Genomic DNA, 25,517 nt, shown 5'->3' with positions numbered 1-25,517 from the left:
TATGCAAAAGCTGCTCTCCCGTGCTGAGGTACTGGGTGTATCTATGCATTAAAGATCAGGAGTGTCCCTCTGAGACAGAAGTCCTGATAGTTCCCACTCACTGTAGTTTGTTTTTCTATCATGGGTTGGTCTCAGAGTGAATTAACTGGATGCCATTCAGATTAAACTAAATTTTAAAATGCTCTCTAGGGATACACTTAATGCATTCAGGTAGTAAATGGACTTCTGGCCCATGGGACCAGACCAGAGCAGACCATTCCTGAAATGTGTGTAGTATGGCCATCAGTTCATCAGCACTGTTGCAGTTTGCAGCACTCATTGATGTAGACACTCCACTATGTTCCCTCCTTTATGTACAATCCTCAGTTCCAAACTGCTGACAGCCAAGTCAGTAAAGAAACCAAAAAGAATCAGTCCCAATTGGAAGTTTCAAAGGAAACAAATGCCAACAACAGTAATATGAAGGATGTAGAACACAGGTAGTTAAGAATATTTTCCAGAGTGTAGATACATACACTTTCCTCCTTCCTACAAGGGAGAACAAGACCAGTCCTATTTATCATGTAATATTAATTTTTGTATGGTACATTTCTGTAGCAGTGTCCAAGCCAGCTTTGTATCAGTCAGCAGTCTGGTACAACGTGGTACAATGCCACAGAGTTCTGTGCTAGATGCAAAAAGACCCAAATGTTTTTCTTCCCTTTGGTGCAGCACATACAGAGCTCCCACGAGATACATTATGACTTTCCAACACACAGTGAACAGAACTGGAGTGCTGTCAACAGATCTCTCCTGCAAAAATGTTCTTATCCCTTTGAGAGGGCAAGCAACATTAGATGACCAATCTATGAATACTAACCTTTTTTCACAGTAAATGATCTACAAGGAATATAATCACGTAAATCCATATCCTTGGGGGATATTTTTACAGAATTCCAAAGAAGCCAATGGAACAGACTCCTGAAGTAAATATTTATACTGTTATGTACCTGCATTTTTGACAAACATTTTTCATTGAAAGACTTCTCTTTACATGAAAACTATTTTAAATGGAAAGTGAAGCTGAGTGTTGCATGAATGTCCTGTGTATATTTTTGATCGAAACTACGGTATGTTATTTTCACAAATGTATGACTTCTATTAGGCACTGACTCTTTTAACCTCTCCAGCTAAAGGAGACAAAGCAAACAGAGGGCACACTTAAAAGCTGAAGAAGATTGCTTACATTTGCAGAGGCATCACTTCTGACTAAGGTAGGGGATCCACCCTGTATGGGGCGAAATAAAAAAGAAAAGAAAAATTAGCCTTTGTCTTTGATCATAAACTGGAAATGAAACAAAACCTTAAAATGCCTGTTCTACATCATTTCAAAGGAAAAATATCACAGTCTGAAATTAATTGCACTTACATCTCACTTCCTTTTATCAATTTACCAAGATAACAAACAGTCTTTTTTTGGCCTGGAAGACCATAAATCAAAAAATATCATATTGTATCTATCTATCATATTGTTTACCCTGGAGAAAAGCAGGGTCGGGGGGACCTTATTGCTCTCTACAACTACGTGAAAGGAGGTTATAGTGAGGTGAAGGGTTGTGCCTTCTTTGGAGTAACAAGCAATAAACAAGAGGTAATGGCCTCAAGTTGGTCCAGGGGAGGTTTAGATTGGATATTAGGAAACAAATTCTTCACTGAAAGGATTATAAAGCACTGGAACAGCCTGCTCAGGGAAGGGGTTGAGTCACCACACCTGGATATATTTAAAAGATGTGTACATGTGGCACTTAGGGACATGGTTTAGTGGTGGCCTTGGCAGTACTGAGTTAATGGTTGGACTCGAGGCATTTTCCAACCTAAATGATTTGATGATTCCATAATGCTGAATTCTTCATCTTGGCATAACGAGAAATAACCCCTACCATATCAGAAACATCTAAGTAACCAAAGGAACAATGAATATAAAATTAAGAGTACATTAAAGTAAGTTAAAAATAAATAGGATCACAGATAATTTTCCAGTTAAATAGTTTAGTAAAAGAAAATGTATAGTGAAAAAGTAGCACTTACAGAACTTCCCCCAGAACAATCACATGCACCCTGTAAAGAATACAGAAAGTATTTAAGATACCAAGAGCACAGGACTGAAATAGACTCCAGAGCCAACTCAAATTACTTCTACCATCCCAGGCGTGCAAACCATAAAGATACATTCTTAACTGCCCGACTTCTAGAAATGAATTTATTTCATCCTATGCAACTATTTCTGCACTTACTGCTCTGATGGAGCAACAAAATGCTAATTTTGTTATCTTCAAATTTTCTTATATACAGTCTTTACCTTAAAAACCTTACTCACCAGAAGGAAGAAAAAAAAATTCCGAGTAGTACTACAGAAAGCAATTTTTTTTCCTAGAGAGTCCAGAGCACCTGGAGTACATGCAGTACTATGCCCTGTTACAGATGATACAGAAAACAGGTGATTTCTACTCTGATAAAACTAACTGAGAGGTGGCCAGGAGTTCACCATTCACTGTCTCACTTTCTACATTCAATCTGCATGAGATGTGTAAGAAGAAAAATGTTTAGCACCAAAGCAGGTACAAAAGCTCAGATACAACTGTCAGCCAGTTACTACTGGCTACTCTGGCTTGCAGAATGTCCAAATGACATGGCAAAAGAAAACGTGTTGCTGAGGCTTTGGGCAAAAAGAACAGTGGTGAAGGAAAACAGTTCTGGTGAAGGAAAGATATGAAAAGATAATTGTGAGTGCCTGACACTAACACAACTGAAGACTGTGGAGCAAGAAAATCATACCTGTCCACCAGGCTGGCTGCCTCCTGAAGAAGATGAACCCTGTAAATGTTATATTCTCATTTAAAATTTTTTCTTTAAATTTTGACATGTGCATTTGAGTACAATGTATTGTCTTTTACTCTTTTAACTACATTTGAAAAGATCTATCTGATTAAGAACCAAATTTTATCTATGGAAAAATTAATGAAGCTAAAATAAACCACAAAGTAGCCTGGAAAGTTAGGTATTACCAATCTGGTAATACCTTTCTGGAAATATGTACACTGGGGGGGGAAAAAACCTCACAATAACAACAATGAAAAATTTCCCACCTGCCCACCATACTGGCTACTTCCAGATGACGATGAGTCCTGAAAAAAAAATTAAAATTGCTTATTTTTTGTTTTGAAAATACAAATTAAGACTAAATATTTATTACTTTATTTTTTCCTGATGTTAGAACATCCGTTAAGATAAGGAATTGTATTTTGGCCACTCTGCTTACACTTGGACTTTTACACAGAGATATATAATGAAGAATGAATCAATCTTGTTCACAGATAAAAAATTGCAGTAATAAGAGGCCTCAAACTTTTGTATAATAGATACTTCAGGACAAAAATACAAAGATTTAGTATTTACCTGTCCACTCGAGTAGCCACCACCTTGAGAAGATGATCCCTATAAAAAGCAGATGCAATTTATTTTTGTTTAAAATGGCTTCTGGAAAACAAGACTGATGTTGAAGACACACAATTATTAATTTTTTTCCAAACAGCTTGCCATTTGATTTCACAAGACATGATGCCAGATGTCATGGGAAATTCTAGGAAATGAATGGCTTGGTACACTTTACTCATTTGGATAATTTTTAAATAGTAGAGCCATTTTGGAAGGGAACTGCAAATAATGAATAAAATAGATGCTTACATGTCCACCTGACTGGCTGCCTCCTGGGGAATAAAAATCCTGGAAAAATGTATTGAAATTACATGAAAAAACCAAAAACCAAAACCTGGAAAGATCAGGGTGGAAGCTAAACATTCCTTGCTTCTCCACCTTCCTTAATTTTCTCTTGTTCAAGAACAAAAATTAAAATCTGTCTTTCTGTATAAAACAGTACATGCCTCTTTATGACTATTGATAATTCCTCTTTTGATGAAGATATTCTTTGGGATACAACAAATAAAGAATTATTATATCTCCAACAAAATAATTTCTCAGTCTGTGTTACTTAATACTCATTAGAATAAATACAACGGGTGCCATGTAAAAATGGCATAAAAATGGAAAGCCTCACATAGCACAACAAAGCAAAGGATTGCACTTGAAATAAATGCTGCAAAAATCATGGTATTGAAGCCCTTTGCAGTTAAGCAGTGATTTAAAAAGCACAGGAACTGGAACAATAAATTGTGGTATCACGTTTGTGATGTGAGTTTGATATTTAAGAGCACACCTCAGCACTGATTGGGGTTCCTAGCAGTACTTTGACTCTTCAGCCATATCCTCATTCCCTCTGTGCTTGAGGACTTTCTATCCCACACTGGAAGCTGCCACACCATTTTCCACACAGGATTTAGGTGTCTGGCAGTTGCCAAGCCCTGGGACAGACACCCTGGCAATATACAAGGAAGGAGCACTTACCCGTTCACTCTGGCGGCTACCAGCTGGTGAGGAGGAATCCTAAAAAACATTAGAATTGAATTATTGCAATGGCAAATATTACTATTTTTTTCTGAGCAAGGGTGGAAGGCAAAGAAAAATACTGTTTGTTGGGAAGGTTAAAGATGTAGGCTGTAGGATAAGCAGCCCGCAAGTTCTTTCTCTGCTCATTTCTGGTGAATGGCATTTCTTTAATATGAAAGGTGAATTCTGACATAGTGATATAAAGGAATGAGATCACATCTCAATTTTATTTCCTCCAGAATGTTACAGAGCAAAGCATCAGCTGTCTTGGTTCTTGTAGACCTCAGTGGTACACACCAATGTTTTTATACCTTACTTTCTTTCAGAGGGCTTTTTGGGCCCTCTGTAGTATCATATTTTAGCTTTCTTGAATATCTGTAAGAAGATTTTGGTACAGAAACTACACTGAAACTAATGACCCAGTATACCTGTGGCTGAAGAGCACAGCTGAATTTATAATTATTTGCAGAGAACAATTTCCTACTAACCAGGACCAGACTTACTGAAAATCCATTTAAAGTACAGTCAATTACTCAAGGCGGAGACTTGGAAAGTTTTATAAACAGCTTCAGCAGAATTTATAGGAAATATACTTTAGTCAGGAGAAAAAGCATCTTCTTAAACAGAAAAGCAGGCAGTTTTCATCACACTACACAAAACCAGACCATTCCTATGTAATATATAGATGAAGGAACTTGAATCTTATACATCTGGCATTGGAAAAACACAAATGAAGTGTAGTCTGAATTGGGGACAGAAAGAGAGGGAAGTAGTCACATAATAATATTGCATTTTTATGGAAACTGTGAAATAAAGAGTTTCCTTTGTAATTGCTACTTCTAATAACCAATTAAAATGTATGATTTTTACAAGTCAGAACTGTTGTAACTGCAATTTTAATTTGCAAAGCCCTTATCATACATAGCACAATAGCATGACATAATTTAGATCTACATTTTCCATTCTCTGTAGAAAAAATGCAATTTCAAAGAAGTTATTGTAGAAAATGATGAACAACAGATGATTAGAATGTAGTGTGAAGGAGTTCTTGGAGATAAGATTACGAGTTAAAGTAAAGGTCCATGTAAGGAAATAGATACTTTAAGAGGTAGTGAATTAAGATATTGATATAGTTGAGAAGAAATACTTACACTCTCAGCAGTTTCACTGCCTCCTAGGGAAGGCGAATCCTGTAAAATAATGAAAAAACATTTACTTTCATATAAAAAGGACTCTCACATGTTCTAAATTGTGGAGAATATAAAATAAAAGAATAAAAATAACAAACCGCTTAGAATCTTCAATTTTACCTAAAGCAGCGAATGTGCAGGAAAAGAAAAAAATATGTAACTTCACCTGTTGCTTAAACAGAAGAGGCTGGGGGAAAAAACCCTCCTTGCAAACATACATTTTTATAAGGAAAAATTTTAGATAAAGTTCATTTGCAAAGTTAATAATTCTTTATATTCAGAAATCCCATTATCTATACTTTCAACAGGTTCTGCATAAGAAAAGTAAATGCACAAAATGTTTTCCTTTTGAATGAGCTAATGCATAAACAATAAAGTAGTTAAAGCATTGAACAGTCACAGGGCACAGTTAGGGGGCTTCCCTCCATTTGAGTTGTAAAAGGGTGAATTAAAGAGGACCAAAAGATAAAATGGCATTTCTGTGGTCATGGTCACTTAAAAATAACTGAAACCTAGAACCCAGTGCACATAAGAACCAACAGAGCAATCTTAAGCTTTTGGCATAGGAGACAAATAACAATTACCTGGCCATAGGACTCAGCACCACTATACGCGGAAGATCCACCCTGTTCAGAAAACATAAACAATTCTCATACTGCAAACAGAATAATTCTCATATTTGGAACAGACTTTTTTTTGGACACTAACTGTAGGGATCTCCTTCTGGGAAGATTTAAAAAGTATGATTATTTACCTAGTTATAAGAATGGCTCTTGAGCAACTCATAATTATGTCCCTGTAAAACACTAATTTAACATATTTTTTAACTCAAATTCTAATTCCACTTTTGAAAAGACCTTCATCTTGCAGGTGATTCAAAGCTAGCATTGTTGACAAGAACAAACCTTCAAGATTGGAGGCACCCCACTTTTTACTCCCTTGTAAACTTCTAACTAAGTAGCCTGGAAGTATATACAAATTCACTCACTCCTCAAAGAAAAAGCCCACTTTCATTAAAATATAGCAAGAGCCAAAATACAGAATATAGCTGTATATTTGACCCAGGCCATTTGCCCCCAGCACCCTCTATACAAAGAGAAAAAAAGAGTATTTACCTGACCATAGGATTCACTGCTACCATCATAAACAGAAGACCCTCCCTGTAAAGAAAATAAAAAAAAGTTGATTAATTTGGTTCCCTCAAGAAAGTGTTTTCTGTCTTTGATACACAGAATAGGAATGAAAATAAAAGAACTCTGTTATCTCTACAAACAAGAAAGAACACCTACCTGTCCATAAGATCCACCAGGATAGTAGGAAGACCCTCCCTACACAGAAAACACAGAAATTTACTGGTTTGAATTGTTCTCTCGAGGAATACTTTTACACTGCTCCTGCGAAGACACAGTGGCCCGAATATTTACCTGGTTACCGGAGTAAGAACTGTGGGAAGAACCTGGGCCGCCCTAGAAGAAAAACACAAACCAGCTATTTTCTCACAGACAAGAGTTTAAATACCTGCCTATCCAGTTCTCTCTTTACACTCTTTCTCCCAATTTTGAGCTAATTTCTATGTACCTGAATAAAATTCAAGACCATTACTGTTAAACTAGAAGAAATCTTCTAGTGGCAACTTTCTTAGCCTGCTGAAATTTGTATTCTGTAAGGAAGCTGCAGATACCAGTCTGTACTGTTCTCTGTCAAACTTCACACCTCTAGCTTACACCAGGGTTAAGCTTTCTGCTCTAAGGGACAACAGTCTGTAATTATGGCATGTCATAGCACCCACAATACTGGGCGTGATGGAGCCAGGAGGAGGGAGTCTGTGTTATCCTGGTAAGGGAGGAAGAACTACTACCTGTCCATAGGATCCTCCGGGATAGAAGAAAGGCCCTCCCTGTGCAGAAGACAGAATGGGTTACTGGTTTATATTTGGCTACTCCTTCAAGGGAAGGTTTTGGATGGAGCTTCTGAATAGGGCATTTCATCTGAATGTTTACCTGGTTACCAGAATATGTGCTGTGTGGATAACCTGGGGCTCCCTGAAATGAAAACACAGACTAGCTATTTTCTTGCAAACAGGATGGTGTAAATACCAATGTACCCAACTCTCACTCTAGGTCAATACTGTTAAACCAGAAGGAACTTTTTATCACCGATTTTCTTATTTGGATGAAAGATTCTTCCATGAAAGTTGTAAATACAATTTAGTCTTTTCCTCTGACAGATTTCATGTTGTAAGTTACAAACAGCTGATTCATTTCTTGGGTGTTATATTTCACAACAGCCACTACACAGGGAACATAAGAATGAATATAAAAGAACTCTGTTATCTCTACAAAGAACACCTACCTGTCCATAAGATCCACCAGGATAGTAGGAAGACCCTCCCTGCACAGAAAACACAGAAATTTACTGGTTTGAATTGTTCTCTCGAGGAATACTTTTACACTGCTCCTGTGAAGACACAGTGGCCCGAATATTTACCTGGTTACCGGAGTAAGAACTGTGGGAAGAACCTGGGCTGCCCTAGAAGAAAAACACAAACCAGTTATTTTCTCACAGACAAGAGTTTAAATACCTGCCTATCCAGTTCTCTCTTTACACTCTTTCTCCCAATTTTGAGCTAATTTCTATGTACCTGAATACAGGTACTGTTAAACTAGAAGAAATCTTCTGGTGGCAACTTTCTTAGCCTGCTGAAATTTGTATTCTGTAAGGAAGCTGCAGATACCAGTCTGTACTGTTCTCTGTCAAACTTCACACCTCTAGCTTACACCAGGGTTAAGTTTTCTGCTCTAAGGGACAACACTCTAATTATGGCATGTCATAGCACCCACAATACTGGGCGTGATGGAGCCAGGAGGAGGGAGTCTGTGTTATCCTGGTAGGGAAGGAAGAACTACTACCTGTCCATAGGATCCTCCGGGATAGAAGAAAGGCCCTCCCTGTGCAGAAGACAGAATGGGTTACTGGTTTATATTTGGCTACTCCTTCAAGGGAAGGTTTTGGATGGAGCTTCTGAATAGGGCATTTTATCTGAATGTTTACCTGGTTACCAGAATATGTGCTGTGTGGATAACCTGGGGCTCCCTGAAATGAAAACATAGACTAGCTATTTTCTTGCAAGCAGACATTTACATGAGTCCATTCTGAATTTCTGTTCTTTCAAATAAAGCTTTTGAGGACAACATTACCGCAAACATTAAAAGAGAATGCTGGGGGGGCATTGTTAGACATCAGGAAAACTTTAGCAGGTTCTGATTTTTTCTCTTCAGGTTAAAAGATCTGAAAGTAGCAGTAACATTTAATTTTACTCTTTCTAATCACAGAATCTAATGTCATGCCTTGCAGACTCTGTTGTTACAGATGATCATGATAATGATGGTCTTTTTAAAAATTGCCAGAACACTGAACTTCCAAAGTGTAAATAGTGTTTAGGAGAGCTCACCACTTATGAGAGAAGACTATTTACCAGTCCATAGCATCCACTATTACTGTCACATCCCCTTCATATACAGAACAGGGAAAGTATTATTCTATGGTTAGACTGCTTCCTCAGAGCAGTAGACTAAGGTCTTGCCTTTAGATGAAACTTAGAGAAAAAGCAGAATAATTGCAGTGTGAGACATTTGGGGATCCAGGATCCACATAAGGAAAACCATTTTTCTTTGAAAAAACTTTTTGCAGGAATTTTCCTCCTGTGCTGAAGAATCTTCAAGGAAGTAGATAACTCTTTTATGTAAGATTTATGAATGGTGGTTTATTTGTACATGTACATCTACCTATAGCTTGCTTTTTTATTCAGAAGAATGTACCTACCTATCACAGCTAATCTGTTTGCATGCTAATCTAAGGCACTGTAGCTGCCACATGTAGAGGGCCCTGGACAGAAAATGAAGATAGCTCTGTTTTTTAATTCAATCTATTCCTTGCAAAGATTGCTGGATTTTACTGTTGGATGAAAGCAAAGATCAATTCTATTGCTATCTAGTTCATCATAAATTAATTTGATCAGCTGATAAAATTGCAAACTGGAAAACAATCTCTTGTGAATCAAAGTGGACACATCTGCACTGAGAGTTGATTTTCTACTGTATCCAATTTCGGTGTCTTTTCTTCATGTTGAAAATTTTTGTTGATAGCAACTAAATACATACACTCTCATCTCCCCAATCAAGATGTGGTGGATTCCTGTTACAAACTAAGTCCTTTTTTGCAACAATTAAAGCATGTAAAGAAAAGGGCTCATCAGAATGAAAACTTGCATAAAGATGCCCACCTTTTTCCTTGTAAATGGATTTGTTGATATAGATTTACAATCACATGACAAATAAAGGTTTTTCCTCAATTAGGTTTCAATAGTAGTTATCTTAAATAGACTAGTTTATATTTTAAAACATACAGGTCATGATTACTGCTCACCCTCAATTAGGTGAAAGAGGTGGTATTCTACCTTACCAAAATGACTGCTCTTTATTTTAACTTAATGAAGTTAAGTCCAGAAAGCAGTAATTTTTTTATACTGTCAGTTTGTTTAAATAGCATGGGGGGTTTTAAATAGAAAGGATAATCCGCAAAATAATTCCCATTGAAATTGAAAACTAAAAAAAAATATTACACCATTCAAATGGTTTTATGGAAATACAGCTTCAGTAAAAGGTTCACAATAAGTATTCCGGTAGAAGAAAGGTGACTTTAAAATGCAAGTTCATCTGTCTTTGCCAGGTGAAGCCAGAAGCCTGGTAAAACTACACTATAATGTCTAGGTAAGCACATTCCTTGGCCTTTTTCCCAGCACAGGGGCATTGCCTAAGAGAAAAGTTTATCCAGTGCAAGTGACAATGAAATTGCAGTGATTGTCTTTATGGGAAAGAACAGTTTAAATGTTGATTTAAGAAACTAAATTTTGAAACATTTACAGATTTTGATGTTTTAGTCACAGTATTTTATTGCACCAGTTAGAAAGACAAGGAAACTAACCTGGATGCAATTAAATTGATTAAATTAAATTCTGTGGTTACTATAAGGGATAATGACTGTTTTTTGAAAGTAATGAATAATTAGCACATAACAGTCAAGTGACAGAGCATCTGGATCACCAAGTACAGGTACAGGAAGTTAGTGGCTGAATAGTAACTATGCAGGTCAAGTAAAGTGGAATTCATTCTTCCGTTTCATTGTATGTAGTTTACCCATACTAAGGAAATGAACATTAATGTTTAATGTTAACCAGGTGTCCATATTTACTAGATGATTAATTCAAGATACTCCATTATGTAGATCGAAGTATAAACTCAAAAAAATAATTACCTGTCTATGACCACTGCTTCCATCAGGACAAATGCAACCACCCTATAAATTTTTAAAAAAGGAAACAATCATTGCTTTGTGGAAATTTAAAATAAATTCATATTTCAGATGTGAAACTGTTTAGGGGAAGAAAGACTGTGGGGTTACAGAGTAGCTGTGACCTTTCCTACACCTAGAACAAATGAGTTTAGCTCTGAATAATTAACATTTGCTTTGAAAATTGGACTGATAGTACATCTCTTGGTGCCGTGTCTCAGGGACAGATGCTCAGCAAGACAGAAGTATCAAGTAGTCCAAGAGTGCAGAGAATCACCATTGTGCTCTCACCAATAAAACATACATGAAATTGAAACTGTTGAAAAGTGACTTCAGAGAGCCATTTCTGATAAATTTAATCTGAACAGTCACTTCATTTACAATTTAATGCATAACATGACCAATCCTCCATGCAAAGGTACTTCACTTAAACTCTGATTCCTGAATTTAATTAGTTTAATTACCAGGAAGCAATCTGGACAAGACTAGTTAAAAATAAAGACAATCCTGACCTGATTACTTGATCCACCACTGGTTGCAATAAATGATCCACCCTTTGAAAAAAAACAATTACATTTTATCAAAGCATTTTATCAGAACCTGAATTATAAAATTATGTAGTGAGAAGTAAGGTGACAAACTCTTTCTACTACTTTCCTGCATGAACAAGCACTATCTGTTGAATTATTGTGAAAACATAGATTTGGATGAAACCTAATTAATGATACCATACACAGGGAATGGGTATCAGGAAAACTAATTAAGAAAACAGTTATTTTCTGGAGCTTATAAATCTGACTGCACTATTGAATTAGATTGCAAACTCTCTTGAGACAGAAGACTATGCTAGTGTTAAATCTGCATAATGTGGCATGTAGCAGGATTCAGGATCTCTGGGAAGCTGATGCTTTAATAAAAACAGAATCAAGTGCCACTCTGGATCATTTAAATTTCACAAAATTCTCTAACATATACAGTGCTGCATCAGTACACGATCCTATAGAATATGAAAGTTGGTTCTACTTTTGTAACAGAAGTACCTAACCCCTAAGATGTACCTACTTACCAAATTTAAAATGAATAAATTATATATCTGGTCATTACCATCACTAGAGCAGGACTGTTTCCAAAAAAAAAAGATTCTAAACCTATTTTTTTTGTGTTTTGCAAATGACTTTTACAAAATGTTACGTAAAGAAACACCTGTGATGGTTACCTGCTTAATGGAGAGAAGGAACAGAACAGACTCTGTATTCTGGGCCCATTTACAACTGTGCAAAGTTATAACATTATAGGGAAAACGCTGCCAATTCAAAATAGCATCCTTCAGCACAGAAGGATTAGTGGAACCTAACTTTCAGAATGAATTATAATTTATCAGAAAGCTCCTTGCAATGGTATCATGCACCTGACACTATGTTATTACCTGGCCGTCAGTGTGGCTGCTGTTTGAAGGAGAAGATGCATTCTGCGAAGAAATAAAAAATGACACATTTTTCAGTAAGGGTAATAAAGTGCTATTGGGAGAGAACTACCTAACCCTAAACAGAATTCTCTGTTGTGGAAACTAGATCCTTCTTTTTGTAGGTAATACAGCAAGGAGTTATAACACCAGCAGTAGTTCAGAAAAGGTGACAAGAATGGTTTACCTGTACATCATAGGCTCTTCTGCTTAAAGTGTGTGATGTATCCTGTAAAAAACAGGAATATTTGCTATTAGGAGATTAAAACTCTCTGATCTGTGATAGACCTTCTTTTTTTCCCCTCTGTATTTATTTAAAACAGCTCCAGACCCTTTATTATATACATTGAGTAGGAATGGCTTATTATAAAATAAAAGGTTATTTGCACATAATTTTTATAGGCTACTGCTGAGTCTGACTTGAAGCTATACAGTACACATACCCGTATCCCCTCCACAGCCTGCTGAGCACAGTAAATTACCAAATATTATTCTTTCTTACTTCATTATTCTATCTCTTTTCAGCTAAAATTTTAGCTGTCCTTTGTATGATACTCATTTAATTTGAACTTTAGCTTGGACTAACTCTGTGCTTAATGAAGAGCAGGAATTTAAGCTGCCCTCCACTTCAAAGCATGATTTGCATGTCTTTTTTTCATCTATATATTTCCTTTAAAGAAATTCGTGCAAAGAGCAAATAGTTAGGTAACTTTATTTTAATTTTTCCTTAAATAGAAGAATATTAATTAGGGTAACATATTTACAGAAAAATTAGGCATAATTAGGACAAGTTAGGGCTAAAATCCTACAAGCAGTCAGAAAAGAAAAGAAAAAAAAGTTACTTACTCGGGTAACAAGAACTTTCTTCTTTGCACAACCAGAACCCTGTAAAGGAGCCAAAAGACTGTTACTACTTTAGAGGTGGAGTTATCTGCACTAAGTACTTTAGCAAAAATCTACTACTTGTCAAGGTCACATATTCTGGCAAAGGAAAATGTCTGGAGATTTCATTTTAATATCATTAAGGGTCTTAAAAAGCATATTCTTTGTTTGTTTTCCCTTTATTGCTCTTCGGTCAGAAGTTCCTGCCCAGGGGAGTCTCCCTCAGCTAAACCATTATGGTTTGGAGAACAACATGTATAATTACTCTTTTATGGTTAATGTTTTCTTGGTGGTTTTGTTTTGTTTTGTTTTTGTTTGCTTGTTTGTTTGTTTGTTTGTTTGTTTTTTAGAATTCCCTATCCTTTGTTATAACCAAGGGAATACTAGCACCTTTTGTATGGAGGAAGTGATGAGGCCCCTAAACAAGGCTTGCTGCTGAAGGATTTTTTTTTCAGAACCTTTTGCATTCAAGGTAAATTTAAGCGAAAACAAAGGATGTTTCAGAAGACGTCCTTACTTCCTAGAATACATGTTTGGTGCAGTACTAAAGTAGTAGAGAGAAAAATGGGGAAAACAATGAAGCAGTACAGTGTATGGCTGACAACTGAAGAGAAGGCAAGTAGCTGATGACAGGAGGTTACTCTAGATGGCAGTAAAACAAAAGAAGGCTGTGACATAAAAAAAGCTTTTCTATGAACTGAAAAAAGTAGGGGAAAATGTAATTTATTTACACAACAATATATTTGCTTGGTCACAATCTATCCATGTTAATCACAGTTTCTGCTTGTAGGACAGATGGAAAGTCTTGACAGAGAGAGTATAACCAGGGACAAATGTTACTTTACAGCAATAGCATAAAAGAGAGTTTAAATTTGAACAGGTGAAAAAAGCTTGAGGTAAGGTACATGCCTCATGTACATAGGTGGTTAATTCCCGAAAAAACTACACAGTCAAAGTGCATGTACTATGAAGAAAATATATCAGTATATATTCTGTATTGTGCAGTTTTTAATAATTGTGCAACAACCTTGAGTACAGAGAAATAATTAACTTTTTGAAGGGTATTATAAAGCAATCATACACTACAGTTAGAAGTCCATGGGTCTAATACAGAAGTGTTCAGTTACTAACACTGTCATTAATCATAAGAACTTGAGTATTACAGAAGAAACAAAGTACTTACCCGACTCTTGGCACTGTAAGTAGTGTCATTCTGGAAAAGAATAAATTATTCCCTTTTTAAAGAATTATTTAAATACAGTAAGCTTACAGAAAACTAATTTTTTCCGAAACAGCATATGGACATATTCCACTTGTTGCTCACATTCTCCACAGCCTTGTCTAAATTAGTTTGAAATCCTATAATAACAATCTGAAAAACATTTTAATAGCAGCTTTAGATTGGTAGAAGTGCAACATGAAAAGCAGTGGAATATCCATAATTTCTTCTTTCATTCATTGTATGTATTTAAATATTTTCTTTTAGATTTTCTTTTTTTTTTGAAAATTACTGTAAAAGGTATCTTTACCTTTTGGGGAAAATCTTCTGTTACTGCAAAGCCATTGAAATACTTTTATCCATATTTCATTTTATCAAGTTAAATGCATTTAAAAACACAAACCATATCTGTAATTACATATTTGACAACTTTCACCAAGAAAAATGCAGTTGCTGAAACAGCTATTAGTGTGGGAACTCGGCATTCTTTCTGTATCATTCTGCTCAAAAGACTGCATCTAGCAGTGCAATATTTTCTCATCTACACAAAAAATGTTGTGATGAAAATATATTAGAGAAAACATACTCACATCATCACAAGCATTGGGATTATCATCTGAGGAATATTGTGAATCCTAGAAAAACAGCAGATACCAGTTATTTCCTCACAAAATGGGTTGTTAGCAATACACTTTGATACTGTACTCTGCAAGACAGAAGAGATGCTTATGCAAAGGAAAAGCTGAGTTAAATTAAATTAAGATCTATGTAAGGAAAAAAAAAAGGAGCCAAATCCATAGCTGCAATAGTTGCTTACAGGGAATGTTCCAATCTTCAGCAAAGAAAAAAACACCCAAACCCAACCCAAAACACGAAGAGCAGAGAAAAAATTATGTTTTATTACATCTTTGAGAAAGATGATGCAGGGACTACAAATAATGTGTAACTAGGAGAAAGAAAGAACTAGTTACCTGATTATCATAATAGGTGTCTGAGGAGGATGATCCACCCTTTAAAACAAACAAAATCAGGATGTAGAAACCCGATTTTGAGCAGACACTAAAGCTTATATGAAGTGATGTGTAAGTAGGGAAATAGAATATTACTTACTTGGCCACCACCATAGTTTTGTGAGTAGGATCCATCCTACAAAAAAAATATAAACTCTACTTCAGAAGAAACTGTGATTTTCTTCAAGGACTGTAAAGCTGGAATAAACAATTGCCTAGGATTTCTTTTAAGATACTTGGATAACTTATCAAATATGATAAGAATTCTTACCAAGAGAAAATCAAGGTCTACCTACCTGGTTGCTACCATAATTTTGTGAGGATGATGATCCACTCTGCTAAGAAACAACAACAAAAAATAATTAGAATGAATATTACAATATTGCAGATTGGATACTGATCAACCATCATGGAAGTAAAAGCTCATAAAACCCCAGGGGGAGACAATAATAATCTAGTACTTACTTGGCTACCACCATAGTTTTGTGAGTATGATCCACCCTGTGAAAACAAAACAGCAAGAGTTAAAATTCTGGAGAGCTTAATTTTATCAGAATGCACAGAGCTGTCTTAGGGCACTGAGTTCTTTCTATGTAAGTAGAATTTCAGGGCTGATAAAAAGTATGTTTGCAGGGAAAGAGTAACAGGCTGGAGATGGGAAGACCCCGCAAGTGTCTATACCCTCATAAGCAAGAAAACTATATGCTGAATTAAAAATGCTTAAAAACTTTTTACCAATGGATAATAAAGAGTTGCCTACCTGACTACCCTGTGATCCACCCTGTAAATCAGACAAAAAATTATGCATGTTTTAGACACTTGCTGTTTGTATATGGAATATTTTTAATGAAAGTTATGATACTTGCTTAGGAAGAGTAAGAAGAAAAGGTAGATATGCAATATGGATATAATTTCTAATGCAGTAAGCACAGATTGCCAATAGTGCAAAGGTAAATATTAGATGAGAAATATATGAAAAATTCCCCTGGTAGCATTATTACACAGAAAGCTGTGAGCTGTGAAGTATCAGGGCCTCCAGGAATAGGTTTTAAATAAAACACTCAGTATGTTTCAACATGCCCCCTTTAGCAGAGAAATGTAACTTCTCCAAGTGTAATCAGAAAAGACATTTTTGGAAGTATTAGTGACAAAAGTGCATAATAAGAACAGTGAAATCCTGAGCTATTGAAGTGAGTGGGATATTTGCCATTCACTGAAATCGGACTGAGGCTTCATTCAGAAGAGGTAAAGGAAAATGAAATAAAAAGTATTATCTTTCAATGTTCTAGCAGATTTTAGAACAAAATTTAAGCACCTTCTTTAGTCTTACAAAGGAATAGTTCCTCCTTACAAAGAAAAAATTGAAATGCTATTATAAAACAATTACATACCTATTTAATATATTATTCTTTCAAGTTATAGCAATGTATTAAATACGGTGCATTGTATACACTATACCAAATCATATTAATATATTTTAGTAACATCTATGTTGTTTTTATATTTATAAATATAGTATATATTTATAAAGCACAGTATTTATTGATACAATTATTTTATCTCATTTTTCTATTCCTTGTGAAAACTCAGTAACAAAAGAAGTATCAAAAATAAAAAAGAAATCATCTATTGCTGTTTTCTTACTAATTTTCAACATGACAGAGATTACTTCTTTAAACATAGCTGACACCCTTTAGGATAGTGGTTTTTACAGTTCCAACATTGAACTTGGAACAAATACACATGTAGCTGTCTCTAGTTCCCTGCAAAAACTGAATGAATTCTTAAGCCAGTTTGTTCCAGGAACCCCAAGTGGCAGTCCTAAAGTATTTTCTGACTTTTGACAGCTCCAGCCCTGATTTAAGTTGTGCCACTTCAGCAACTCTGCAGCAGAGTTCTTCTTTCCAGAATCTGGCCTTAATGTCCTATAAAGCGAGACATTTCACAGGCATAATCCTAGGAAAAAGGGGGGAAAAAGACTCCAAAGCCCCCGTGATACTCCTGTGTACAGGAAGATGGTGAGTTCTCATCTCCTAACTTTCAAGATTATATAGATTTGTGCCACATGAATCTGAAGTTGTTGCTAATTGAGTTAGTGGCAAAACTAATTTTGGATGCATCTTAAAATAAGAGGAGAAAGAGTATTTACCTGGTGGCAGGGATTGCTATCATATGAAACACCCTGTTAAAAAAAAATAAACAAAAAGGTAAATGCCCAAATCTTCATTTTTCTTTCAAAGTAATTTGCTTTCTTAAAATTTCTTCTGTGAGAATTAATGTAAGAAAACTCACCATAAAACTTTGCAGAGGGTGAGTTTAATTTTATTTAATCCTTTAAATGTGTGGCTTTACCTTCTGTCACTCCCATACCCACATACTAAGAAGCATCAAGACACATGCACGCAGGTGATCAAAGGAGGAGTTCTTGTGAGGCACAAGGAAAGAAAGATAGGCTGGCAACGGATGTCTCTCTGTATCACCCTAGTTCCTCTTGGTTGGTAAAGATTAACTGTTGGTGGGGTTTTTTTGGAATCAACTGTTACTGATGGGTGACTATCTATCTCTGTTGTGACCGTTTATCTCAGTGTGACCATCTATCACTTGCTAGATTCACCCACTATAGATGCTAGGCAAGGCTGCTGCTCAATGCATTTTATTTCCCGTTTTGGGTATATTTTGGCTACAGCCAGTCTTCCTGTTGGGATAACAGGATGAGAAACAGTATACAGAAAGAGTTCTACCCTGGCTGTCGCACTCCCATTATCACAGCACAGATAAGTCAAGAGCTCTGTCACCTGTGACACAGCTTAGGTCGAAGGAACACATTTTTCAGTGTTTATCAGTTTGACTGTTGTTATCTGTGTCCATGTTGTATTGCTTCTTATGATGCTTTTCCATGCATTTCCATTCGTGCTTAACTTACACCAGTCCTAATATTTCTGCTAAATACTTGTGAAAATGTCTGTATTTATACCTCTATTTAATTCTTGTTGCTTTCCTCAATATATTTATTTAACCATAGGTTTACTACATGACCTCATTGACGATCCGTTCATCTGGGATCTCATCACTGAAGACATTGTCTTTACTGTTGTAGGCATACACAAGTTGAAATGGAATTAGGATGAAAACTACTAATTAAATTCCTGTTCCACAGGAGCCACTCTCTAATCCTATTTTTTTCTATAGAAAATAAATGGAGCAACATCCAAAAATTCCCAAGGAAATATTTTATCTGTTTATTAAGTAGAGAGATTTCTGTCTTCAGTGTGTAACTCTAAATGGGAGAAGCATTTCATACCAGTTACAATGACAAACAATATCAGCCTTCCTTGATCTCTGTGCTAGATAAATCCATGTAACAATCAAAACAATTGATTGAAACTAACAAACATTATAGAACTTGTTGAAAAATGTGTCACTACTGGAAAGAAAGCTGGGTCTAGTTTTCAAATAGTTTGGAGAAAAAGGGACTTACTTGTCCACAACCACTGCTGCCACTTGAAGAAGATCCACCCTGCTTGGGAAAAAAAGAAGAGCAGCCTGTAATCCAAATATTCATTTTCATTCATTTTCTCCATTTCAAATACAGAAACAAATTTTCAAGTGCTTTAGATGCTTGACTGCTTAAAAGGTGGGGCATCTACATCCCTCTACATTCAACTGTGAATTTTCTGGTAAAGTATTTGTGTATGTTAAGACTACAGTGCATCAGAAAGCTGACACCTACATGCACTCCTTTCTACATGGGAAACAGCTGTTTCAGTGTGCCTATAATTGCCAGCCTCATGAAAAAAATTCACAACTCTTATTTGTAATGGCTACTTACTATATTATTTTCAGAAACAAACCACAGAATTCTCAATACATATATGGGAACATCACATACATGCTGTATAATGACTGGTGACAGACTGACACTTACCTGTCCATAGGAACTACCACCTTGAGGCTGGTAGCCCTGCAGGAAAGGCAAGAAGTCATTTACAAACAGAGCTACGTAGTCTCTTAGCAAAGATGCAACAGAATCATAGAATACCAGAGAGAAAAGCCCAGTTCCAGTAAAAGTTCCTCTGTACTATGTTCTTTTTTCCTTCATGGTATTTCAGTGGTACAAACCAAAATCAAGGATGACTCAGCAACACCAAGAAGGAAAAAGTCCCACCCACACCCCAAAGTCCATTTCAAGACAGGCTCCTACAGAAAAGCTTGGTGCATTTCAGCAAAAAAGCCTCACCTGGCCATAGGACTGGCTGCCTTGGGAACCCTTTAAAAAAAAGAGAAGGTATTTATCACCTGGACAAAGAGGCTTCTTTAAAGAGCATAACATTTTTGACAATACAGCTGCACGTGGGGTTCTCAAAAAGCACAAAGGAGACAGAACAGTATGCTGGCAGCTGAGCTGCAGAAGCCATGACTCAAATTGAGTATGGGAAATATCAGTCTCCAAAATCTGCCAGTCTTTCTGGTCACAGAGATATCAGTGAAGAACTTCCTACAGAATATTTAGTTTGCTTACCTGACTGTAGGAACTGCTGCTGCCCGAGAAACTTGGCCCACCCTAAGACAAGGACATAATTTGGTTACTTCCCTTTTGCTAAGGAACTCAGCCTGTACTAGGAAAAGCAAGTAACTACTTCCTAAAGCTGTGCAGGGAAGTATAAGGAGCAGAACATATTCCTGGCTCTTATGAGGATGCTGAGTGCCATGATTTCACACTGGGTTTTCAGATAAATAAGTAGCACATGGATAAATTTTGAGTGTGAGTATGCACACTTTCAGAGCAAATGTGGTTTAAAGATCAAATTCTGAGGGATTGCTAAGTGCTTTTGCTGTGCCATGGCACTCCATTTCTCAAAGGCTGCATTCTGACTGGTGACTGACTGATTCTTACCTGGCCATAGGAACTGCCACCTTGAGGTCTGTAGCCCTGTATGAAATGAGTTATTGATTCATAATTACTGTATTTGTGAAGCAGATGCCCCTCTAGAGTTTGCCTCTTCGTGGGGTAAAAAAAGCCGGAATAAGACAGAGAATGTACAGACTCTGCTGCTTAACTAGAGTTATTTTGATACTTCTTATTCGGGATGAAGAGCTGTATTTATTGAATGAGGACTGTAGAGTAGTTTTACATGTGTCTCAGACAGGACTCGAGTTTTATGAAGGTTTTCCAGGAAGGCATGCAACATTTTCTTATTATGTTTATTTTGCCTACCATTTATTGGACACTGGGCTTAGATGGCTAACGGTAGGTGAATACTGATTTCCTATCTTTGTATTTTTCATGGGCACCAGTTGCACAATGCCCTTCCTCCAGGGAAAATAAAGATGTAAAATAATTTTGAAAAATTAAGGAAGAATCTTAAAAAAACACAGACTCATAAAATGTAAAAAAACCCAATGCAATTAAAATTAGCAGGTCAAGTGAATTAGCCAGGGATGATAGTACTTTTTGAAAAACTCTCAATAATATAAAGTTACTGTGGGTATAATTTGCTGATGCAATCTGCCTTCAATATAATCTCATCAAAGAGCAGTTGTTTTATGTACATGTAGATATGTGCCACAGCTGTCTGGGACAGCTACAAAGATGGGGCATTACCAAATAGAATTAGAAGGATCTTGTTTATTTCTGCTATGTGACATAAGAAATCTTAAAAAAAAAATCATAGCTATTTCAGACCTGCTTTAATTTACATAAAAACTGTAAAGGGAGGTAAATATTCATCATTTACAGGCTCTATGACCAAATATTCATGCAGCTGAGAACCTGTCTCAGTGTTCTTTAGTTCCTCAGCACTGTTTCTCTGTACTGAGAGCAAGAGACATAAAAGAATTGACTATAAATTTGTCTTGTATCATGAAGGTCAACTAGAATGGTAATAGCATCAAATAGACTGTTTCTACCATAAATTTTAAAGTTCCATACCCATGGAAAAGATAAGATAGCAGCAGAAACCTATGATTTCTGCAGATATCCATGAAAAACAAAACTGTCATTTTCACAACAAAAGTTTTGAAATAGATTCAGAGGTTTGTTTTTTTAAGAACTCTATATAAATGGAAAACAATATTTAGGATTGGCCAAATTTTGCAGGGCCATGGCACTCCACTTTCTCAAAGGCTGTATTCTGACTGACAATTACCTGTCCATAGGAACTGCCACCTTGAGGCTGGTAGCCCTGCAGGAAAGGCAAGAAGTCATTTACAAACAGAGCTACGTAGTCTCTTAGCAAAGATGCAACAGAATCATAGAATACCAGAAAGAAAAGCCCAGTTCCAGTAAAAGTTCCTCTGTACTATGTTCTTTTTTCCTTCATGGTATTTCAGTGGTACAAACCAAAATCAAGGATGACTCAGCAACACCAAGAAGGAAAAAGTCCCACCCACACCCCAAAGTCCATTTCAAGACAGGCTCCTACAGAAAAGCTTGGTGCATTTCAGCAAAAAAGCCTCACCTGGCCATAGGACTGGCTGCCTTGGGAACCCTTTAAAAAAAAGAGAAGGTATTTAACACCTGGACAAAGAGGCTTCTTTAAAGAGCATAACATTTTTGACAATACAGCTGCACGTGGGGTTCTCAAAAAGCACAAAGGAGACAGAACAGTATGCTGGCAGCTGGGCTGCAGATTGTCCTACTGTCAGCAAAAGCCATGACTCAAATTGAGGTGCAGATTGCCAAGGGAAATATCAGTCTCCAAAATCTGCCAGTCTTTCTGGTCACAGAGATATCAGTGAAGAACTTCCTACAGAATATTTAGTTTGCTTACCTGACCGTAGGAACTGCTGCTGCCCGGGAAACTTGGCCCACCCTAAGACAAGGACATAATTTGGTTACTTCCCTTTTGCTAAGGAACTCAGCCTGTACTAGGAAAAGCAAGTAACTACTTCCTAAAGCTGTGCAGGGCAGTATGAGGAGCAGAACATGTTCCTGGCTCTTATGAGGATGCTGAGTGCCATGATTTCACATACTGGGATTCCAGATATATAAGTAGTACATGGATAAACACACACTTTCAGAGCAAATGTGGTTTAAAGATCAAATTCTGAGGAATTGCTAATTGCTTTTTCTGTGCCATGGCACTCCTTTTCTCAAAGGCTGCATTCTGACTGGTGACTGACTGATTCTTACCTGGCCATAGGAACTGCCACCTTGAGGTCTGTAGCCCTGTAAAAAAGCAAGAAGTCATTTGCAAACAGAGCTACGTAGTCTCTTAGCAAAGATGCAACAGAAAAGCCCAGTTCCAATAAAAGTTCCTCTGTGCTATGTTTTTTTCTTTCATAGTATTTCAGTGGTACAAACCAAAATCAAGGATGACTCAGTAACACCAAGAAGGAAAAAGACCCACCCACATCCCAAAGTCCATTTACAAGACAGGCTCCTACAGAAAAGCTTGGTGCATTTCAGCACAAAAGCCTCACCTGGCCATAGGACTGGCTGCCTTGGGAACCCTTTAAAAAAAAGAGAAGGTATTTATCACCTGGACAAAGAGGCTTCTTTAAAGAGCATAACATTTTTGACAATACAGCTGCACGTGGGGTTCTCAAAAAGCACAGAGGAGACAGAACAGTATGATGGCAGCTGGGCTGCAGATTGTCCTACTGTCAGCAAAAGCCATGACAAACTGAGGTTCAGACTGCGAACCTTGAGCATTTTTGATGTTGAGTACTGACCTCCCTGTTGAACTGATCCTTACAAGTCATACCTACCCTTTTGAAAGGTTTTTATCATTGCATGTAGTGCTACAGATGATATTGACATGCATTTGCCTCCCTCCCACCCCCAGCTCCACAAAAGGAGAAAGTCTTGAAGAACCTTCATACTTGAGTTCATACTATAATAGTCTCAACTTTTAGTTTTCAACAATTTATGATGACATTATGTTAGTATCTGTTGAATCCACACACTTGTTTTTCACAGAAGTAGCTTTATCTTCATGGCTTTAAGTAATGCTGAAAAACACTGCACATCGGTCCATGATTATGATTCTTCATCATTCTTGATATTGCTAAGCAACTACCCTTTATGTCTTTTGGAATTTGAGGTCTAATATACATAGGATCTACCAGTATGGGGTTGATGGTGTGGTAATGAGCCTAGAATCACTTTTCCTTAGTGCCATGACCTTTGTGCTCCTTTCAGAGAACACACTGAGTGGAATACAGTCATTTCAATTCAACCTATCACACAGAAAAATACATTTGTGAGCATTCTAAACAAATAAGTTGAACACCAATACCAGATGATAATTTTATGAACAAAAGTCAGATAGATAGAAATATCTGCACCCTGTGAAATAAATTTCAAAATGCAGAAAATAATTTATTTCTGAGTTGTGCTGGCCCTGTTTCAGTGAAGTCTAGAGGAATATTTGTAGCCCCCTTTAAGTTCATTTACCATGATATAAGTGCTGCTGCTGCTGCTTTGCTGTCTTTGTCCACCCTACATGGGGAAAAAAAGTTATTTATTTTTAAGAGTTATTATGTACTAAGACATTTCAAGAAGCAATTCCATCTTTTTATCTACTAGCTAGTTTGAAAGTCATAAAGAGTTCATTAGACCTTTTCTTATGCCATGCCATCTCCATGTGATACAAAATGTATATAAAGATCCTTCAAAAATAAAAGTGCTAAAAGTATTTATACACTTTGATATCATGTTCTTAAAGAAAATTCATTGTATAACACATCATTGTGTCATATTGAGGTATTTCAAGTGAGTTTAAATAATTCTGCCCTTCAGTGGTACCATACAAACCATTAAAATCATATCCATTTGTATTCATATTATGACTGAATTTTCATGACTAAGTACAACAAACTTCTAACAAAGGCTTTGTCAAAACATGAATTGAAGAAGCCATGGTTACAATTAAGCCAAAAGAAAAGTCACTGCAGAAAATATTTTGATTCCCATGAAGTATGTGGATTATGAGTGGAATCAAATATAATTTATATCTACATACTGAAAACTCTTAACCTGTGTAATCAAAACACTGTACATTTAAATTTAGAAATAAAATAACAAGGAAGTTTTATTCCTTTCTCTGCCAGCATTCATCACTACTCATGAAAGAACATAATGCTATACATTTTGAAAGCAATGATTTTCAAAAGACAAATGTCATCTGGGATAACCTGCTACTGATCTTTCAGTGAAAGTGAGAATTTGCTGTAGTCTAACAGACTGGCATATGAAGGAAGGGAAGCCTAAACCATTAAGAGTTGGATGTAAGTTAAAATTGCAAAGGACCCAGAAAAAACCCAGTTGCAATGGTCTTTAATCAGCAACCAAGCAAGATATCAACTTTGCTGTAGTCACAAAAACACCCCACTCCACCACTGAAGTTATATCTAAATTATCCACACTTGTTCTCTAAGAGGGGAATAATTACTTAGTTTACTGAGACAAAGCTTCATTTAAAACTTGAGTGTAATGGAGAAAAGAATGTCTACCTGTACTATGATCCTTGTAGCAGAACTTCCCAAACTCTGAAAATAAAGTCCACAAACAAAAAAACCATAATACAGTAAATTTAATTGCCTTGTTTAAATGCAATGCACTTGAACAGAAAATACCAAGTTTATATATACCATTTAGTTTGTCAAAATAAAGGGAAAGGTCATATGTGTGATGTACTGAGTATCAGTTCTTAACACCCAGCATTAAACTAGTTTATTCTCAGCTCTGAAAGTCTGGGGAGACAGACAGGCCCTACTACATAATTTTCTACACTTACATCTGCTTCTGTTACAACTTATGTGGGGAGCAGCAGAGCACAGGCTATGCCCTCTCTGCACTAGCAGTCAGCTTGGCTCTTCCAAATGTGCTGAGTGAAGCTAAGACACCATCACCACTGCAGCTCTCTCGCTGTCGCCTGCATTGGACACACATCACCACACGTGCAAATCCAGTTCCTGAT

General features: G+C 36.5%; 1 protein-coding gene across 2 annotated transcripts in view; it reads right to left on the bottom strand.

The window, feature by feature from the left end:
* LOC127478074 (hornerin-like) overlaps nt 1-25,517 on the bottom strand; it is a 77,650-nt gene that overhangs the window by 11,627 nt on the left and 40,506 nt on the right. For both annotated transcript variants that reach the window (XM_051803248.1, XM_051803259.1), the window contains exons 16-58: nt 25,051-25,086; nt 23,993-24,037; nt 23,017-23,046; nt 22,727-22,762; nt 22,365-22,406; nt 22,053-22,082; nt 21,741-21,776; nt 20,489-20,524; nt 20,114-20,155; nt 19,832-19,861; nt 19,520-19,555; nt 19,073-19,114; nt 17,744-17,776; nt 16,355-16,375; nt 16,060-16,095; nt 15,891-15,932; nt 15,695-15,730; nt 15,556-15,594; nt 15,175-15,219; nt 14,549-14,578; nt 13,330-13,368; nt 12,671-12,712; nt 12,448-12,489; nt 11,534-11,575; nt 10,986-11,027; nt 8,724-8,765; nt 8,582-8,620; nt 8,160-8,201; nt 8,025-8,063; nt 7,673-7,714; nt 7,531-7,569; nt 7,097-7,138; nt 6,962-7,000; nt 6,788-6,832; nt 6,257-6,298; nt 5,634-5,672; nt 4,441-4,479; nt 3,724-3,762; nt 3,436-3,474; nt 3,126-3,164; nt 2,815-2,853; nt 2,068-2,097; nt 1,226-1,267 (exon numbers count right to left, since the gene is read on the bottom strand). In XM_051803248.1, coding sequence (XP_051659208.1) covers nt 1,226-1,267; nt 2,068-2,097; nt 2,815-2,853; nt 3,126-3,164; nt 3,436-3,474; nt 3,724-3,762; nt 4,441-4,479; nt 5,634-5,672; nt 6,257-6,298; nt 6,788-6,832; nt 6,962-7,000; nt 7,097-7,138; nt 7,531-7,569; nt 7,673-7,714; nt 8,025-8,063; nt 8,160-8,201; nt 8,582-8,620; nt 8,724-8,765; nt 10,986-11,027; nt 11,534-11,575; nt 12,448-12,489; nt 12,671-12,712; nt 13,330-13,368; nt 14,549-14,578; nt 15,175-15,219; nt 15,556-15,594; nt 15,695-15,730; nt 15,891-15,932; nt 16,060-16,095; nt 16,355-16,375; nt 17,744-17,776; nt 19,073-19,114; nt 19,520-19,555; nt 19,832-19,861; nt 20,114-20,155; nt 20,489-20,524; nt 21,741-21,776; nt 22,053-22,082; nt 22,365-22,406; nt 22,727-22,762; nt 23,017-23,046; nt 23,993-24,037; nt 25,051-25,086 — 1,647 coding nt within the window. The remainder of the gene's footprint in view (nt 1-1,225; nt 1,268-2,067; nt 2,098-2,814; nt 2,854-3,125; nt 3,165-3,435; nt 3,475-3,723; nt 3,763-4,440; nt 4,480-5,633; nt 5,673-6,256; nt 6,299-6,787; nt 6,833-6,961; nt 7,001-7,096; nt 7,139-7,530; nt 7,570-7,672; nt 7,715-8,024; nt 8,064-8,159; nt 8,202-8,581; nt 8,621-8,723; nt 8,766-10,985; nt 11,028-11,533; nt 11,576-12,447; nt 12,490-12,670; nt 12,713-13,329; nt 13,369-14,548; nt 14,579-15,174; nt 15,220-15,555; nt 15,595-15,694; nt 15,731-15,890; nt 15,933-16,059; nt 16,096-16,354; nt 16,376-17,743; nt 17,777-19,072; nt 19,115-19,519; nt 19,556-19,831; nt 19,862-20,113; nt 20,156-20,488; nt 20,525-21,740; nt 21,777-22,052; nt 22,083-22,364; nt 22,407-22,726; nt 22,763-23,016; nt 23,047-23,992; nt 24,038-25,050; nt 25,087-25,517) is intronic.

This window comes from Manacus candei, unplaced genomic scaffold (genome assembly GCF_025592945.1).
Source record: "Manacus candei isolate 608988 ecotype Guabito, Panama unplaced genomic scaffold, ASM2559294v1 h1tg000005l, whole genome shotgun sequence".
NCBI classification, from domain to species: Eukaryota; Metazoa; Chordata; class Aves; order Passeriformes; family Pipridae; genus Manacus; species Manacus candei.
Note: the sequence above shows the minus strand (reverse complement) of the source record. Positions and strands in the feature narration are given on the sequence as shown.